The sequence below is a fragment of the Dermochelys coriacea genome, chromosome 1, assembly GCF_009764565.3.
Source record: "Dermochelys coriacea isolate rDerCor1 chromosome 1, rDerCor1.pri.v4, whole genome shotgun sequence".
Lineage (NCBI taxonomy): Eukaryota > Metazoa > Chordata > Testudines > Dermochelyidae > Dermochelys > Dermochelys coriacea.
Genome location: NC_050068.2, coordinates 43,387,977 through 43,406,217, shown reverse-complemented (window position 1 = coordinate 43,406,217; position 18,241 = coordinate 43,387,977). Strand labels below are relative to the sequence as shown.

At 44.5% G+C, this 18,241-nt stretch overlaps 1 protein-coding gene across 3 annotated transcripts in view; it reads left to right on the top strand.

Moving 5' to 3' along the window:
* Window positions 1-18,241, top strand: part of ATP8A2 (ATPase phospholipid transporting 8A2) — a 663,533-nt gene that overhangs the window by 195,093 nt on the left and 450,199 nt on the right. For all 3 annotated transcript variants that reach the window (XM_038388027.2, XM_043504314.1, XM_038388029.2), the window contains one exon: window positions 13,662-13,726. In XM_038388027.2, coding sequence (XP_038243955.1) covers window positions 13,662-13,726 — 65 coding nt within the window. The remainder of the gene's footprint in view (window positions 1-13,661; window positions 13,727-18,241) is intronic.

The window sequence follows — 18,241 nt, the reverse complement described above, 5'->3', positions numbered from 1 at the left end:
TGAAGTAAAAGACATCTACTGTAGGAAAAAGGCCATGGTTACGTACTTTAACCTATTTTTACCCCAGCTTCAACCTATCATTCTAGTATACATAAAGCTACATAAGCTTCAACCTATCATTCTAGTATACACTCCTTGGGTGACCGATTCATAGAACCCAGTCCCCTAGGAAACAGCTGTACAAAATTGTGACCTCTCTTCTGTTGACAATAAGAAATTCTCCTGAGAATTTTGCTGTCATCATGTGCACATGTTAGGAATTGAGTCATCCAAACCAGGTATTCCTCTGAATACCTCCATCTCAGCCAGGACTAGCTCTTCTTTAGCATCTCCTGTAATGACTGTGTAATACACCTCGTTGGGTAGGTGGCCTAGTGAGTAGCACACCTAGTGCCACCTCCCAGTGGGAAAGTCTTTCAGTCCAGTCTCTCTTCTTACCAGATGGGGAATGAAGTGGGCATGAGACTTAAGTTCCTCCTTCACGAGGACCAGTTGGTAGGGGAGCCTGGGCCCTCCCGCTCTGCTGGGCTCTGACCCAGGGCCCTAATAAGGTCAACAATGTCTAGCACTCTAGAGTCCCCTCTGAGTTACCCTCCCTGGGTCACTTCCTACCATCTGCTTCTTTCCCCCAGCTCAAAGTCCAATATAAGGTAAAAAGAAAAGAACTAAATGTTCAGACCCAACTGTGCTCAGCATGCAGTCTTCTTCCTCTCATTAGGCTCCTCCGGTGCTCTTGTCCAGGAGCGCTCCCAGTAGGTCTGTCTTCCTCCCCAGTCTTCCGCCTTCTGAGCTGAGTTGGTCTCTTCTCCAGTTGGAGCATTCTCTGCAGGTGTGGAGGGGTGGGGCTACCTGGACCCAGTATTGTCCTTTAACCCCTTCAAGCTCAGCATGGAGTTTGTGCACCCCATCACAAATGGGTATTAACGGGAAATGGGTTAACACAATAGCTGGTTAATGAAGTTTTCCATATTTTTGAGAGCTGCTCTGCCACCTAATTCTTGAGGTCCTTCAGAACTCTGTACTGATTCTATCTGGCCCCTGTGACATTTTGTTTCTCCTTTTTTGACATATAAGCTAGGGCAGCTTTATTGTGAATTCACGGGTTCAGTTGCACCGACAGAAATCATGAAGCTAAGGGTGCAAAATCTGGTAAACATACACACTTCTCCTACCCAGGGTGGAGGGGAGACCCCAGGAAAGAGGTTGGAGAGCAAGCCTGCACCACACTTGCTCCACAGTGGCAGCTGCTGTCATGATGGAGGGATGTCTGGGCCAAACCTGAGTGACATGTGCACCACTGGCTGTGGAAGGCTAGCTCCCAGTTCTGCCCCTTCTGCCCAAGGCCCCTCCCTTACCCCCCACTCCTGGAACCCAGAGTCTCCCCCCCCCTTGCCATGGTCACCAGCCCCCATCCCAGGCTAGTGCCCCTCCAGCCTCAGAGCTCTGGGACAGTGGGCAGCGTGCAGCCCTGGAGTGCCGGGAGGGCAGGCGGCATGGCCCCAGCCCCAGGCAGGGCCAGCACTGGAGGACTGGAGCCATGCATGCAGAGCGGGAAGCGTGTGTTGGGGGGTAGGGCTAAGGGCAGAGCAGCATGGGCGGAGCCACACCTGGCTGTTTGGGGAGGCACAGCCTCCCCCAGTGTATGGTACCCACCGCCCATGCTGAGTGGTGCTGCAACCCCATGTGCCAGGTCACAATGCTCAGACTATGGAGCTGGGCCCAGCCCCACGGGACAGGAGCAAACGCTGTAGGGTGAATGCAGGATGGGCTCACTCTCCAGCTTCCGCTCCCTCCTCCAGGGCCTCCCCTTGAGCTGGCGGGGATTAGGGTTGCAGTGGTGGGGCACATTGTGCTGCAGCAGGTTGTTAGTGCCCCTTCAGCAGTTTAGTACAGTGCACCCACTGAATCAGGAAGCTACATCTGCCTTTGCATCTCAAGTATCTGATTGTGCCACATCTCTATTACCTGTAAAATGTAGGTATCTCCCCAACCGCTCTGTACTGAAGCTGGATGTTCAGAAAATATTTATCTTCTCTGCAATGATCCTTATCTACCTTAATTACTCTGCTTACTGCCTGGGAGTTTCGTGAACCCACCAATTCTTCCTTCTGATATAGTTTACAAAAAAAAAATATTACTGTCTTATGTGTGATTGTTTGCTCTAGAAAGTCCTCCTAATTTCCATCTTACATTTAGCCTAAAACTTATGCCCATTTCTTATTGCTTCTCTATTTCCTTTTTATTTTTTTTATTTTTATTATTTTTGGACGGATGCCTTTTCAGCTCAAATAACTTCTTGAACCTTGCCATTTAACCAGTGGGTTTTTTCTTGCATTCTTGTTTCCTCTTTCTTCACAAGCATATATGTCATCTGTGACTCATGCAATGACTTTGTTAGACTTACACACATTATGGTGGGACAATTTAAAAAGATATAGCATGGTGGAACAGTATTTTTAAAAATTGAAATTGATCTATCACGGTGCACAAATACCTTAACAGAGTTAACTGTGTGAGTCACAGATGGCATACATACACCTAAACAAAAAGGAAACAAGAAGACGAAAGCCCCACTAAATGACAAGATTACAAAACTTATATATGTTGTCTGTCTCACACATTTGCACACACATATATAATGTAATTTTCATTAGAGGGCTGTAGAATCCCCTGTTATTAAGGTTGCCCAATCCTACCTATGATAAGACCCTGTTTCCAGTTGCTTATAACTTTGCCAAACTTTAACCACTTGGGCTAAAAAAATGTCCGTGCCAGGTGTGGATTTTACCTTCCTGAGAGATGTAGTTATGCTAATGTAAGTTTCTAGTGTAGACCAGCCCTAAGCCTTCGAAAAGTCAGTTTGCATAAATTCAGAGATTTGCTAGAGCTTTGGAGCTAATTCCCCAAAGATCCCATCCACGCTGGATATGGTGCAGCCCAGCAATAGGCAGGACTTTACCTGCAGTTGCAGCTCTGGGAACCTGTGGCTGGGCCAGGGTCTGGCAAGCACATGAACTGAGGGTGGGAAGCTGCTCTCTAGTCTTCCTAATGCCCCCCTTTGGCCCCAGGCAATGTGGAGGAGGAAGCTGCCTGATTGGAAGGCAAAGGGGCAAGAATTGGTTCTAGGGGCAAATAAGTTGAGACAAGGAACCTGCCATGGGAGACTGGACTGGGAACAAGTGAGGCTGTGGGAAGAAGTTGGGAGAGGGAGCAACAACTGATCTGTTGAGTGGTTGAGATGAGGGGGAAGAACTGTGATTGGCTGGGCAAAGTCTTTGACAAGTCTTTGGAGGTCCTGGTGATGTCAAGGAATTATGACGTGATTGGAATAACAGAGACTTGGTGGGATAACTCACATGACTGGAGTACAGTCATGGATGGTTATAAACTGTTCAGGAAGGACAGGCAGGGCAGAAAAGGTGGGGGAGTAGCACTGTATGTAAGGGAGCAGTATGACTGCTCAGAGCTCCGGTACGAAACTGTGGAAAAACCTGAGTGTCTCTGGATTAAGTTTAGAAGTGTGTGCAACAAGAGTGATGTCATGGTGGGAGTCTGCTATAGACCACCGGACCAGGGGGATGAGGTGGATGAGGCTTTCTTCCGGCAACTCACGGAAGCTACTAGATCGCATGCCCTGATTCTCATGGGTGACTTTAATTTTCCTGATATCTGCTGGGAGAGCAATACAGCGGTGCATAGACAATCCAGGAAGTTTTTGGAAAGCGTAGGGGACAATTTCCTGGTGCAAGTGCTAGGGGAGCCAACTAGGGGGAGCGCTTTTCTCGACCTGCTGCTCACAAACCGGGTAGAATTAGTGGGGGAAGCAAAAGTGGATGGGAATCTGGGAGGCAGTGACCATGAGTTGGTTGAGTTCAGGATCCTGACGCAGGGAAGAAAGGTAAGCAGCAGGATACGGACCCTGGACTTCAGGAAAGCAGACTTTGACTCCCTCAGGGAACAGATGGCCAGGATCCCCTGGGGGACTAACATGAAAGGGAAGGGAGTCCAGGAGAGCTGGCTGTATTTCAAGGAATCCCTGTTGAGGTTACAGGGACAAACCATCCCGATGAGTCGAAAGAATAGTAAATATGGCAGGCGACCAGCTTGGCTTAATGGTGAAATCCTAGCGGATCTTAAACATAAAAAAGAAGCTTACAAGAAGTGGAAGGTTGGACATATGACCAGGGAAGAGTATAAAAATATTGCTCGGGCATGTAGGAAAGATATCAGGAGGGCCAAATCGCACCTGGAGCTGCAGCTAGCAAGAGATGTCAAGAGTAACAAGAAGGGTTTCTTCAGGTATGTTGGCAACAAGAAGAAAGCCAAGGAAAGTGTGGGCCCCTTACTGAATGAGGGAGGCAAGCTAGTGACAGAGGATGTGGAAAAAGCTAATGTACTCAATGCTTTTTTTGCCTCTGTTTTCACTAACAAGGTCAGCTCCCAGACTGCTGTGCTGGGCAACACAAAACGGGGAAGAGATGGCCAGCCCTCTGTAGAGATAGAGGTGGTTAGGGACTATTTAGAAAAGCTGGACGTGCACAAGTCCATGGGGCCGGACGAATTGCATCCGAGAGTGCTGAAGGAATTGGCGGCTGTGATTGCAGAGCCCTTGGCCATTATCTTTGAAAACTCGTGGCGAACGGGGGAAGTCCCGGATGACTGGAAAAAGGCTAATGTAGTGCCCATCTTTAAAAAAGGGAAGAAGGAGGATCCTGGGAACTACAGGCCGGTCAGCCTCACCTCAGTCCCTGGAAAAATCATGGAGCAGGTCCTCAAAGAATCAATCCTGAAGCACTTAGAGGAGAGGAAAGTGATCAGGAACAGTCAGCATGGATTCACCAAGGGAAGGTCATGCCTGACTAATCTAATCGCCTTTTATGATGAGATTACTGGTTCTGTGGATGAAGGGAAAGCAGTGGATGTATTGTTTCTTGACTTTAGCAAAGCTTTTGACACGGTCTCCCACAGCATTCTTGTCAGCAAGTTAAGGAAGTATGGGCTGGATGAATGCACTATAAGGTGGGTAGAAAGCTGGCTAGATTGTCGGGCTCAACGGGTAGTGATCAATGGCTCCATGTCTAGTTGGCAGCCGGTGTCAAGTGGAGTGCCCCAGGGGTCGGTCCTGGGGCCCGTTTTGTTCAATATCTTCATAAATGATCTGGAGGATGGTGTGGATTGCACTCTCAGCAAATTTGCGGATGATACTAAACTGGGAGGAGTGGTAGATACGCTGGAGGGGAGGGATAGGATACAGAAGGACCTAGACAAATTGGAGGATTGGGCCAAAAGAAATCTAATGAGGTTCAATAAGGATAAATGCAGGGTCCTGCACTTAGGATGGAAGAATCCAATGCACCGCTACAGACTAGGGACCGAATGGCTCGGCAGCAGTTCTGCGGAAAAGGACCTAGGGGTGACAGTGGACGAGAAGCTGGATATGAGTCAGCAGTGTGCCCTTGTTGCCAAGAAGGCCAATGGCATTTTGGGATGTATAAGTAGGGGCATAGCGAGCAGATCGAGGGACGTGATCGTTCCCCTCTATTCGACACTGGTGAGGCCTCATCTGGAGTACTGTGTCCAGTTTTGGGCCCCACACTACAGGAAGGATGTGGATAAATTGGAAAGAGTACAGCGAAGGGCAACAAAAATGATTAGGGGTCTAGAGCACATGACTTATGAGGAGAGGCTGAGGGAGCTGGGATTGTTTAGTCTGCAGAAGAGAAGAATGAGGGGGGATTTGATAGCTGCTTTCAACTACCTGAAAGGGGGTTTCAAAGAGGATGGCTCTAGACTGTTCTCAATGGTAGCAGATGACAGAACGAGGAGTAATGGTCTCAAGTTGCAATGGGGGAGGTTTAGATTGGATATTAGGAAAAACTTTTTCACTAAGAGGGTGGTGAAACACTGGAATGCGTTACCTAGGGAGGTGGTAGAATCTCCTTCCTTAGAGGTTTTTAAGGTCAGGCTTGACAAAGCCCTGGCTGGGATGATTTAACTGGGACTTGGTCCTGCTTTGAGCAGGGGGTTGGACTAGATGACCTTCTGGGGTCCCTTCCAACCCTGATATTCTATGATTCTATGATTCTAAGGAGCCTGGATGGGAAAGGCAGGGACTGAGATTGGACATGGAATCTAGGGATGGAGATTGGGACTGGGAGTCGGAAGGGACAGGGAACATGGGGATGTGGAGTGTATCTGGAGACTGGAGGAATGAGCGACTGAGCAGATGAGGAACTGGGAGGGAAGGAGGGACTGGCTAGGCAAAGAGACTAGGGTTCAAGAGCTAGAGGGTGGGGATAGGAACTGGGAATGGCTGGACAAGAAGACTGGGATTGAGAAATCCACGGAGTGAGGCAAGGATTTACTGGGCAAAGAAGACTTGGTTTGGGATGAGGAACCTGAGGAATGGAGACTGAAGCTGGGTAGTCAGGGAGAATGGGACTGAAATGAGGAGCTAGAAATGGGGAAGACAGGGCTGGGACATGGCCAGTTTGGAAGGGATGTGACAGAAAGGGTCAAACTTGGAGGGCACAGGTAGGAGAACCTGTGCCCATTAGAGCTCACTCCCCTCCAGAACCTGGAATGCAACCCAACATACCGGAGTCTCACCATTCCTCTGCTGTCAACAAATATCTGTGAAACCCACTGGCAAAGTGTGTGTGTCTCACCTCTAATTAATGCTTGTCCACACAGAGGATGACAACTTCTGCTGTCAGCTACTCCATTAGCTCAAGCGGCAGAGAGCTGTGCTATGGATGTAAAGGTTTCAACCCTGCTGGTGACCCATGTGGGTATCAATATGATGGAGTTTGTTTTTTCAGTTGTTTTTTTTAAACACAGAAAATTATATACAAAAATCAATTAAAAGAACATTTGTCAAAGTTGCAAAGTCAAACACTTAAAACTTAGGAAATACCACAATTAAGATTGCCTGTGCAACCTTAATTCAGACCCATGTGCTATGCATTATGATACAGTCTTCAATTACATGATCATATACAGTTTCTTCCACAGGACACCTGCCTCATTCAGTGCATAGAACAGACCTGCTCTGAGGATGAATCAGGGTTGTGTACCGAAGGAGTCTGTTTTCAGGCCATTGCTTAATTTTTTGCACCCGTTGGGAGATGTGTAGTGAATGAGCCAGGGGATTACAGAAAGAGAAGGCAGTTGAATGCTGCCCTGGTGCATTGGATTGTAGTTCGTATGTGATGCTAATCAAGTCACTTAAACCAAATTTTTCAGAGTAGTCAATGAGGGTACATCTACATAGCTGGCAGCAGCCCATGGCAGCAAACCTCCAAGTCTGGGTTGACAGACTCAGGTTTGTGGGGCTCACACTACCGTGCTAAAGAGCTGTATGGACAGTGCTTTTAACTTGCAGCTCACGCTCTAGACTTCAGAGCCCAAGTTCCAGCCTGAGTTTCAACATCTACACAGCTATTTGTAGCCAGGGCTGGCTCCAGGCCCCAGCGTTCCAAGCAGGTGCTTGGGGCGGCAGTTGGAAAGGGGCGGCAGTTCCTCCGGCCACGGCAGCAATTCAGCAGCAGCTTCTTCCTTTTGCTGTCGCGGCGGCAGTTTTTTTCACTGTAGATCCAGCCCTGTTTGTAGCATGGTGACTATTCTTAGGAAGTCTTTCGACCCAGGCTTAGAGGCTCACTGCTGAGGGTTGTGTAGGCAAATCCTAATTGTGTGTTTCTCATTTTCTAGTTGCCTGACTTGAGATCCTAGGGTCTGATTGGCAAAAGTGCTCATTACACAAAGCTGCAATTGGAGACACTGGGAGCTGTGCTTGTGCATATAAAGTGCTATATGATGCGAAGCACTCTGAAAAATCAGATCCTAGGTATCACACCCAAAATTAGTAGATACTTTTGACCTGAATCTCTCTCTGCCTCAGTTCCCCATCTGTAAAACAGAGCAAATAAATACCTCCTTGTCTCAGAGGTGTTCTTAAAATAAATGGTGAAACACTCACATACTATAATGATGAGCACCATAGAAAAGCCTATGAGGATATTCATTTGTCTTCAGAGCAGGGTTTGAATAGTTTGCAGTAACTAAGGGGTAGGGCCACACATTGAACAATGTGGAGGGGAGATAGCTGCTCATTAAGTGAACGCTGTCCATCCTGAGGCAGGTGTCCTGTGAAAAAATGAGATGTGACTGAAGACAGTTTGATAATGCATATGAACAATTGGGGCTGAAATAAAGTTGCACAGGGAACTTTTATTCTGGCATTTCTTAACATCTGAATGCTTGGCTTTTCAACCTTAATGTTCTTTTATTGTAGTATTTCCTGTGTAGTGTATATGTAAATATCATATTGATTTCTACTGGGGAAAGTCTTCTGTGGAATATATCATTCAGTCCTGTGTATCTTATTTCCAGAAAGATATAGACAAACTGGAGAGAGTTCAGAGAAGAGCAAAAAAAATAAAAATAAAAATTAATTGTCTGAGGGATTGACATATGAGGAAAGATTAAAGGAACTATGAGCTAAATCCTGGCCCCATTGAAGTCAGTGGGAATTTTGCCATTGACTTCAATGGAGCCAGGATTTCACCCTAAATCTCTGAATCTTGGCTAAGTCATGACTACAAGAGTGTGTATACTAATGAGGGAGAGGAATTTTTCAGCATGATACAAAGGGGAACTACTTGAAGAAATGGTATGAAATTAGAGAAAAAAGAATGTAGGAGAAACGTCCTGCAGTGAGACATATTAGATGGTGGAGTAAATACTCTAAGGGCTTGTCTACACTTACAGCGGCACAGCTATGCCAGTGTGGCTGCACTGCTTTAGCACTTAGTGAAGAAGCTGCTACCTATGCTGATGGGAGAGCTTCTCCTATTGGTGCAGATACTCCATCTCCCCAAGAGGTGGTAGCTATGTCGATGAGAAAAGTCCTCCTGTCGACGTAGCGCTGTCTACACCAGGGGTTAGGTTGGTATAACTACATCACTCAGGGGTGTGGATTTTCCACAGCCCTGAGTGATGTAGTTAGACTGACAGAGATTCCTTGTGTAGACCAAGCCTCAGGGAAGTGGTGGTGGCTCTTTCCTTGAGATCTTTCAGAGCAGCTAAAATACCACCGTAAGAACAATACAGACTAGGTATGGGGATGGATTATGGATGTTGTTTTCCATCTTTGTCTATAACTTTCCATGGTCACATGACCTTTTTGGCTGGTATTCAGATGGCTCTGGAGATTGGTGTTGAAAATGTCACCTGCTAGTTTTAAGCCAGTGGAATATGTCTGGTTTGAACAGGTAAGGGCAATTGGCCAAGATATCCTTGTCCATCAGCATGTACTACAAAGTGCCGCATCTCTTGAGTCACTTCTTCCTTAGCTCTTTGCCACCATGCCAGCAGAGCCAAACTGACTGTACCAACACAGTGCTCAGGAAGGACCTATCCAGCTCAGCCCTCGAGAGCTTCACCTGTGTGAAAACGCTAGTTTTTGTGCTGTGTGACAAGCTTGTCTTCACCTACAGGTGTATAATCATGGTAGATTGACCCCTTCACAACTTCATGTCAATAAGAGGGAGCAGGAGTTGGTTTTGATTCATGCCATTGAGACCCATCAAAGAATGTTACAGGAACTATCTGGGTGCCAGCTTCTACTTCACTGCCCTTCATGCTGTGACAGAATATTCTAATGTTGCACTGCCCTCTAATAAGATACAAGAAGGGAAAGTCTACAGTAGAAATAAACAACTGGTTATTAGTAAGCAATTTAAAGAACCCCTCATTCCCAGTGCTGTGGTAGAGGAGGCCAATTTTTCCAAGACCATCTAGGAAAAAGTGCCTGCACTGTGTGCGAGTGCAACAGCTTGCTTATGAAAACCCCTTCAGTTATCTGAGCAAGCAGGCATACATATCTATTGTGCTTGTACAGCACCTAGCGCAGTGGGGTCCTGGACCAGAGTAGAGCCCTAGGTGATACCGCAATACATATAGTAAATAGTAATAATATAATAAAAGGAGCAGCTGTCCTTCTGTCTGTCTGTTTTGCATTGCAAATGTGGATTTTTTAAAAATATATATATTTTAGATGTATTTTTAAAGGCTTCTTTGAAAACACAGCCTATGAGTTTGAAACAAATGGAACACCATCTCTCCAGGTCTTGAATTATTTTCTTGGTAAGGCTGATGAGCAATGCATGCATCTCAAGCCTGATCCTGAAGTACCAAACAGTTTTAGGAAGTTCAGTGGAAGACAGAACAGAATTGGAACCAAATTTCCTAATTTGGATTTCTATCCCATAGCAAACATCTGTTGTTCTATGGAACTTGTGCCCATATGTTTACTTGTCTCACGTGCTTATGGATTTACCACCCTGTCATATAGGACAAGCAAGTACAGTTTATCTACTTAATCCAAAATATCTACTTAATCCTAAAGTCCTTCAGGCCTTCTTATCAGATGAAGAGAAGTAGAGCTTCACTCTGTCTGGTCTTGTGAATGGACAGGCTGTCATGCACATATATACATACATAGTCCCGGTATTACCGTGTTGCCAAAGTCTGCAGACATCATCCTTACCAAAAAGTTCTCAAAGAAAGCTACAGTTAGCCTGTATAAAGCACCACTCACACTTGCCTTTCTTTGTTTGCAGGTTTACAAATCTTTACCAACAGCCGTTAGCTTTTTTCTTTTAGGAATTACCTATTTTAGTAACATGCTGGTTTTTTGTTGAAGCAGATACTTTCTTAGCATCCTCAAATTAGCTCTGACTTTAAGGCCTTTAGCTGTTTGAACAAAAGTGACCTATGAGCCATTATGTACACAGATCTGCAGGTAGACTGTTAGTAATTTTCTGAGTGGCCTTTTGCCAAAATTCTGGAACTCTGTGACCGAACATGCATTACTTTAGCAAAGTTTCAGACACTCAGTAATTTTCATTATTTAGCTTTAAAATTGGCTTCAGTTAGTCTAAGTGAAATTTCAGATGCAGTCTGCATGACTCATATAGTTATTGTTTGCTTACTGGAATTGTGTAAGATCTCAGTGTACCTGTAGAATTCAAAGGCAGTAAAATGGATTAAACAGAATTTTCTGAAATGGTACTATTTCTAGTAGAAATAGGGTGGGTGGCTTAATATCTAAATATTTTTAGGAGTCATTTACCACTGCTTCTGGTGTGAATCTTCTGTAAAATCAGTTTGTTGATCTCAGCTTGCTCCTCAAAGGACAATAATCAATGATCACAAAAGCACTTTCTTTTTATTTGCCATAGCTAGTAAAATGCAACAATGGATGTCAGTACAGACCTTTCAGAATAGTGTCTATGTTAATTGGTGAAGTCATATGATTTACATAGGCTTGTTCTGTGACTGACTGAATCGTATCTGGCCTGACAGAGAGGGACATTGTTTTCCACTAATTCATATCTTTTTGAAATTTGTACACAGGCTCAAAATAAAGCAAATATTGGGATGCAGAGGGATACCTTTTAAAAACTGTGCCTTTAAATTATCACTCTAATTAGTCTAATGTTTAGCAGTAACATTTTGTGTGCAGTTTGAATCATATTTGTCAAGCTTGTTTTAAATTACATTTTAAAGTTCTCTTGTAAGTACAAAGGTTTACAATCACTGTGCATAATTTCTGGCACCCTTCTAGCTTTAATTTAACGGTTAACTTTAGGTAAATAAAAGTCCCAGAGGTGCCTTCTCAGCCACTTTATGGACTTAGTTAAATTTTTGGATTAAGGATCTAGACTCCAATTTACAAGTGTGGATTACATTTTATACCTAGCTTTGATCCAGAAATTGATCTCATTTTACGAAACTGGAGTGTCTGAACTTTTAGTTTTAATTTGCCATATTAGCACTGCCAGAAGTAACTATATTAACCATTTGTATAGAATATATAGTCATAAACGTCATTTAGCAATTTTAAGTGCCAATTATTATACTTTTAACACACTGATGTTATAGTTTAAGATGTTAGAGGTCTGAAATTGTGCATAATATATAAGTATCTTATAAAATGGTGATAGGTTTGTATTTTGCGCCCTCTTTCTGAGCTCTATCCTGTTCCTATTTATCTCAATAATGAAACTTCAGTTGACTTCACTGGTTGCACGATTGGGCCCTCTTGACTCCATAATTGCCAAGACATATAGCAGAACTGCTTAACGTTTTCTCCAGAACTTCTTCATCCTGCTCCAGCTGTCAAATGGCGTCTTGCTTGATTTGAAAGATGTAAAATAAAACAGCGAGCAGCAGTTTCAAAATTACTGCTCACTGTTGCAGCTGTTGTTCCAATCAAAAACTACTAGAAAATCCTTTTGAATTAGTTATACTGAATTTGTAACAGTCTACTGCATAAAGCTGCAGCCTTTCCCTGGGGAAAGAATAAGCCTAACATGGAGGGAAATGATTAAAGTTGTAATATCCCATTTTTTTCAGTGAAAATAAAAATGTAGCTCTTCAGTCTGGAGCTAATTTAAAAATCCGAATTTTTTTCCCCCTTAAATTCAGCATGTGGGACTTCCCCCCCACCCGAATGGAAGTAGTAGGCTGGAATTACACCGGAGCCAAAAGAATCCTTATGTGTTTTTTCTTGTGAAGTCTGTTTTTTGTTTGTCATTACCCACTAAAAGGTTTAATTACTCTTTCTGATAGTGAGTCTCTTTGGGTGGAATAGCATAGAAAATCATGGACTGTGCAGCTTTCCTATTGTGAACCCTGTTTTACTAGCTATGCTTCATCATTTTCCCAACAGAGGCATACAGTCTTACAGCTGGCCCCCATCCTCTTTTATCTGTAGAAAGTAATCCTTATCTAGTCGACACAAATGTATTCATTGCAAAATATTGCCCAAAATATTATTGCAAAGCTATATTATTATGGGCCATAATTATACTTAACGTAAGTTGTGAAGAGCATCAGGCAGAAACATCCATGACAATAATAATTAAAATTTTCAAAATTCTTCTTTATTTACTGTCCTAAATGTTGTGCAGTACAGCTGTATGCTGTTAAACAGCTGCGATTTTCCACCCAAGAGGAGGCTGCATTTCAGTTATAGATTGAAATGATTCTTTCATATGTCAGTCCTCAATAACTCCTATAAAATAGACTAGCACAATGAAAAATCTTGTAGTCTGACTAAATGACTTACATTGCTGTTAGTAGAACAGGAGTACTTGTGGCACTTTAGAGACTAACAAATTTATTAGAGCATAAGCTTTCATGGGCTACAGCCCACTTCGTCAGATGCATAGAATGGAACATTATATATACACACACACATATACAGATAAGTTGGAAGTTACCATACAAACTGTGAGAGGCTAATTAGTTAAAATGAGCTATTATCAGCAGGAGAAAAAAACTTTTGTAGTGATAATCAAGATGGCCCATTTAGATAATTGACAAGAAGATGTGAGGATACTTAATTTAAGGAAATAGATTGCTGTTAATGTGTGTCTCCGTGTGCCACCCCTACAAAAACAAACAAAAAACTGCTCCATTCATTATTCATATTGCTAATCAGTTACTCACAACGGACTACCCCTGTAAGTAACTGTTCACCATGGAGCTCATAATCTGGCCATTAGAGACCTCAAATAAAAGGTGCTATATCAAAAGTGAAATTAAAATATTTGTAATCTTTACAAGGAAACACTTGTTTTTATCTTTTACAGGGTACTCCTGCAGGCTTGTTTCTCAGAATATGTCTCTCATCCTAGTGAATGAAGATTCTTTGGATGTAAGTAATTCTTTCCGTGGAAGTGCTTGGTTCAGTCCTTTATTTGGGTTGCATTTGTTTTATTTTCTCATTCTGCTTCAGGAATAGTTTAAAATCAGAGCTCATTTTAGAAAGCTACCAATCAACAACTTTCAGCTACATGAAAAAAGGCTGGGGTGTACTAAGCTGGGTTTCTGTGGTCTTTCATCATAGAGCTGTAGAATTATTTCACTAAACTATCAAAACATGGAGCTTATGATCATTGGCTCATTACATCAGTAGTTTTGCTTTTTACTTTGATACTGACCGCATTGGTTTAGGCTGGATATTAGGAAACACTATTTCACTAGGAGGATGGTGAAGCACTGGAATGGGTTACTTTTGTAGTAGCCAGGCAAGGTACTAACAAACTTCAACAGGACTTTATTTTTAAAGTGGAAACCTCTTTTCCAAGCTGCTGCTGCTGCTGCTGCCTCAGTAGCTCTCCCTTAGCCTCTTCAACTCCTCTCCCCTCCTTCCTCTTTCCTGTCCTTTCAGACTCCCAACAGCCAGTGTTCCCAATTCTAACAATTACATACAACATCTAAACACCACATTCCCTCCTCTCTTAAGAAACTCTCCCAGTTACAATAAACATTTTGTTCCTGTGGTTAGAACAACATAGGAAACAAGGCACTGTACTGTTGACAGAAATATAACACTGAAAACACTATAGATACTACATAACATAGTCTCTAGTCCAGACAGGTGGTCGTCTGGGTCTGACAGGCCGTCTCTCAAGCCCCGGTTCCAGTGCAATGTCTTCTTGTGTTGATACTATGGTGAAGTCATCCAATGCAGACTGGGTGTTGGCATAATCTCCTCTTGGTCCATAGGCAGGTGCAAGATAAGAAGCATTCCATACCTGCCCATCAGAAAGTTGATAGGTGTAAGGTCCCTTCTTCTCTATGGTTTTAAGAGGAGTTGTGAATTTATGGTCCCCTTTGCGTAAAATTCCAGGTTTTCGTATTCTAACGAAGGAACCACACTGAAACTTCGGTTCCTTAGCACCCCGCCGCTTGTCTGTGAAAGCCTTATACTTTGCTTGGTTCTGTTCAACTGTTTTTCTCTTGTAATAGTTTGTCTGCAGCGATAGTGAACTTTTCTGCAAAGGAGCCATAGCCTAGACTGTGCCTCCTGTATCCATGCTCATTATTTTGGCTTCAGCTGTAGCTGACTCAATCTGGGTAGCAATGGTTATTGCTTTTTCTAGTGTAAGTTGTGGTTCTAGAAGTAAATGTTCTCTTACACGAAGCATGGTTGTTTTCTCAATGAGCTGGTCTCTAATCATCTCATCTGCCATATTCCCAAACTCACAAGTTACAATCAGATTCCTCAGGGAAGCAATATACTGCATTATAGTATCCCATGTTTTCTGCTCATGCTGATGAAATCTGTAGGGATTAGCTACTACATTCACTTTTGGCACAAAAAATTTCTCTAATGCAGTGAGTGCAGTCTCATATTTATTGTCTGCAAGGGGAAAAGTGTAAAATATATGCTGTCCTTCTGCTCCAAGGCAGTGGATTAGCAGAGCATGCTTTTTTACTTCAGAAATCTCTCTGTAGCACTGATTGCAAGGAGATAAGTCTCAAACATACGGATCCAGGCAGTAAAAGCAATTGGAGGCTCACCTGGGCTTTGTAGAAAGGGTGCAGGTGGGTTCAGTGGCAGAAGATCCATCCTCGTCGCCAAAATGTTGTAGTAGCCATGCAAGGTACTAACAAACTTCAACAGGACTTTATTTTTTAAAGTGGAAACCTCTTTTCCAAGCTGCTGTTGCCCCCTCAGTAGCTCTCCCTCAGCCTCTTCAACTCCTCCCCCATCCTTCCTATTTCCTGTCCTTTCAGACTCCCAACAGTCAGTGCTCCCAATTCTAATAATTACAAGCAACATCAAAACACCACAGTTACCTAGGGAGGTTTTTAAGGCCTGGCTTGACAAAGCCCGGCTGGGATGATTTAGTTGGGGTTGGTCCTGCTTTGAGCAGGGGATTAGACTAGATGACTTCCTGAGGTCCCTTCCAATCCTAATCTTCTATGGTTCTGTGATTCAACAGATCAGTAGGAACAGGGCTGGGCTTTAATTAACATTTATTGTGCACACCTCAATTCCACTAGGAGTCTTCCTGCTAAGGGAAAACAAGTTATCCAAGATGTTTCTTGTTCTCATAAAGCTGTATCTGACGTTAGATGTTTTGGGCAACATTTAAGATGGTTGCAAATCGGCTGGGGAAATACACATACGTAAATTCACTGTGCAATGTATATCATTTTGAGATGTAAGCAATATTAAAAGAGCATTGTAGTTGTTCATGTCCTCAGTACTTGGCTCATGTATAGTGAATGGCATTTTCCTCCAGTAGTACCCAAATAATTAGTTATGTGCTGAGGTGATCCACAGATCTTGTCTCCTTCTGAAATGGTGATGCCTGTGCCAATTCCAAAAGCAGGTCACGTGTGGCTTGAACATCAGCATTGGTTCTTGATATTGCCAAACAGCTCATGAGAGCACCTCCAAAAGAAGCCAGCTGGGAGAGATGTACAGATCTCTAATAGAGACTATGTCTACACTTATGGTGGCATGTGGAGTACATACACTGCATGCCTCCCAGCCTGGGTGTGAATAATAGTGTAGATGGAGAGGCACTGTTTAGGTGCGTAAAGACACTACAGAGCCTTAGGTATGTATCCTACATGGCTCTCTACACAACGAAGCATAGCCTACTCTGCTATTTTTAGCAGTTTAATGACCTGCTGGCAGCGAAAGTCTTTCCCTGCAGCCTCCCCCACACCCAAGCCTTTCACTGCTGCACGTTGCTACACTGCAGTATGGATGCAGCCTGTTTTTCACTGTGGTGTAAAGCTACGTGTACCCTACATCATGGGCAGCGGGTAAAGCTTCCCCTTGGGGAGGCTAGCCCCTTGCCATGCCTTTTCCGGCCAAGGCCCTGCCCACGCCCACTGCTCTCATCCTCCTCCCCAGCCCCTGCTGAGGTGAGGTGGGGTTGAGAGTTCAGTTGGGGCCACAAGGGGAGGCTCAGAGCTCAGCCCTGGCCAGGGTTGAACTCTCAGCCCCAGCTGGGACCGTGGCAGAGCTCTTGGCCCTGGCCATAACTCCGAGCCCAGAGCATCTTCCCTCACCCACTCCCGGCTGGGCGCTACAGTGGTGGAGCTCCAAGCCTGGAGTCCCCCCCCCATTCTGCCCCTTCCCCTGTGGCTCCTCAGCTTCTGCAGCTGGGGAAAGGTGCCCCAGGCCCAGCCCAACCCAGCCCTGCTGGAGCTGCCGCAGGCGGGGAGGGGCGCCTCTCCTCCGGCTCTGAGCTGCTCTGGCTAGAGAGGGCTCAGGGGAGTTGTCTCTCCCTGCCGCAGCTCGCAGGCAGCCTGCACCCCAAACCCCTCATCCTTGGCCCCACACCAGAGCCTTCACTCCCAGCTGGAGTTACTTCACCCCTTGTACCCCAACCCTCTGCCCCATCACTGAGTCCCCTCCTGCGCCCCAAACACCTCATCCCTGGCCACACCACAGAGTCCGCACCTCCAGCCAGAGCCCTCACCCACCCACACCCCAACCCTCTGTCCTAGCCCTGAGCTCCCTCCAACACTCCAAATCTCTCGGCCCCACCCCCGCCACACATCATCTCCATACTGGTGCACATAACAAAATTCATTCTGCGCATGGATGTAAAAAATAAGCGGGAACACTGCAGGACACACCAACTCAAAGCAGCACTAGCCCTTGCCATAACAACAGATGTGAAACCTGCAGTCATATCTCCACTGCTATGATTTTCTCTACCCCCCAAAACACACCTTTCAAGATGAATGGCTCCTACACATGCCTATCACAACATAGGATTACCTCATCCAGTGCATTAACTGCCCCAATAACTATGTCAGTGAAACCAGACAATTACTATGCTCTTGAATGAACTCACATAGAAAAATGATAAAAGACAAAAACACCATCTCACCCATGGGCGAACACTTTTTACAAACTGATCACGCCTTATCTGACCTTTCTGTCCTTGTCCTCAAAGGAAACCTGAACAACTCTTTCAAAAGATGAGCCTGGAGTTTAAATTCATAACTCTGCTAGACACCAAAATCATGGACTTAATAAAGACATTGGATTTATGGCTCATTACAACAATCTATAACCCACTAACCCTCCTTTGTCCTATGACAGTCAAGGTCTTAACTGCCCACTTCACCTTCAATGGTCTCTTGCAACATGTGTGAACTTCTTATCTATCCCGCCTTGTATTTAGCTGTGACACTTTGAGTACCTTTCCCAGGCTTGAAGAAGAGCTCCATGTAGTCAAAAGTTTTGTCTCTTTAACGAACAGAAGTTGGTCCAGTAAAAGATACTACCTCACCCACCTTATCCTGTTTCAGAGTAGCAGCCATGTTAGTCTGTATCCACAAAAAGAAAAGGAGTATTGTGGCACCTTAGAGACTAACAAAGTGAGCTGTAGCTCATGAAAGCTTATGCTCA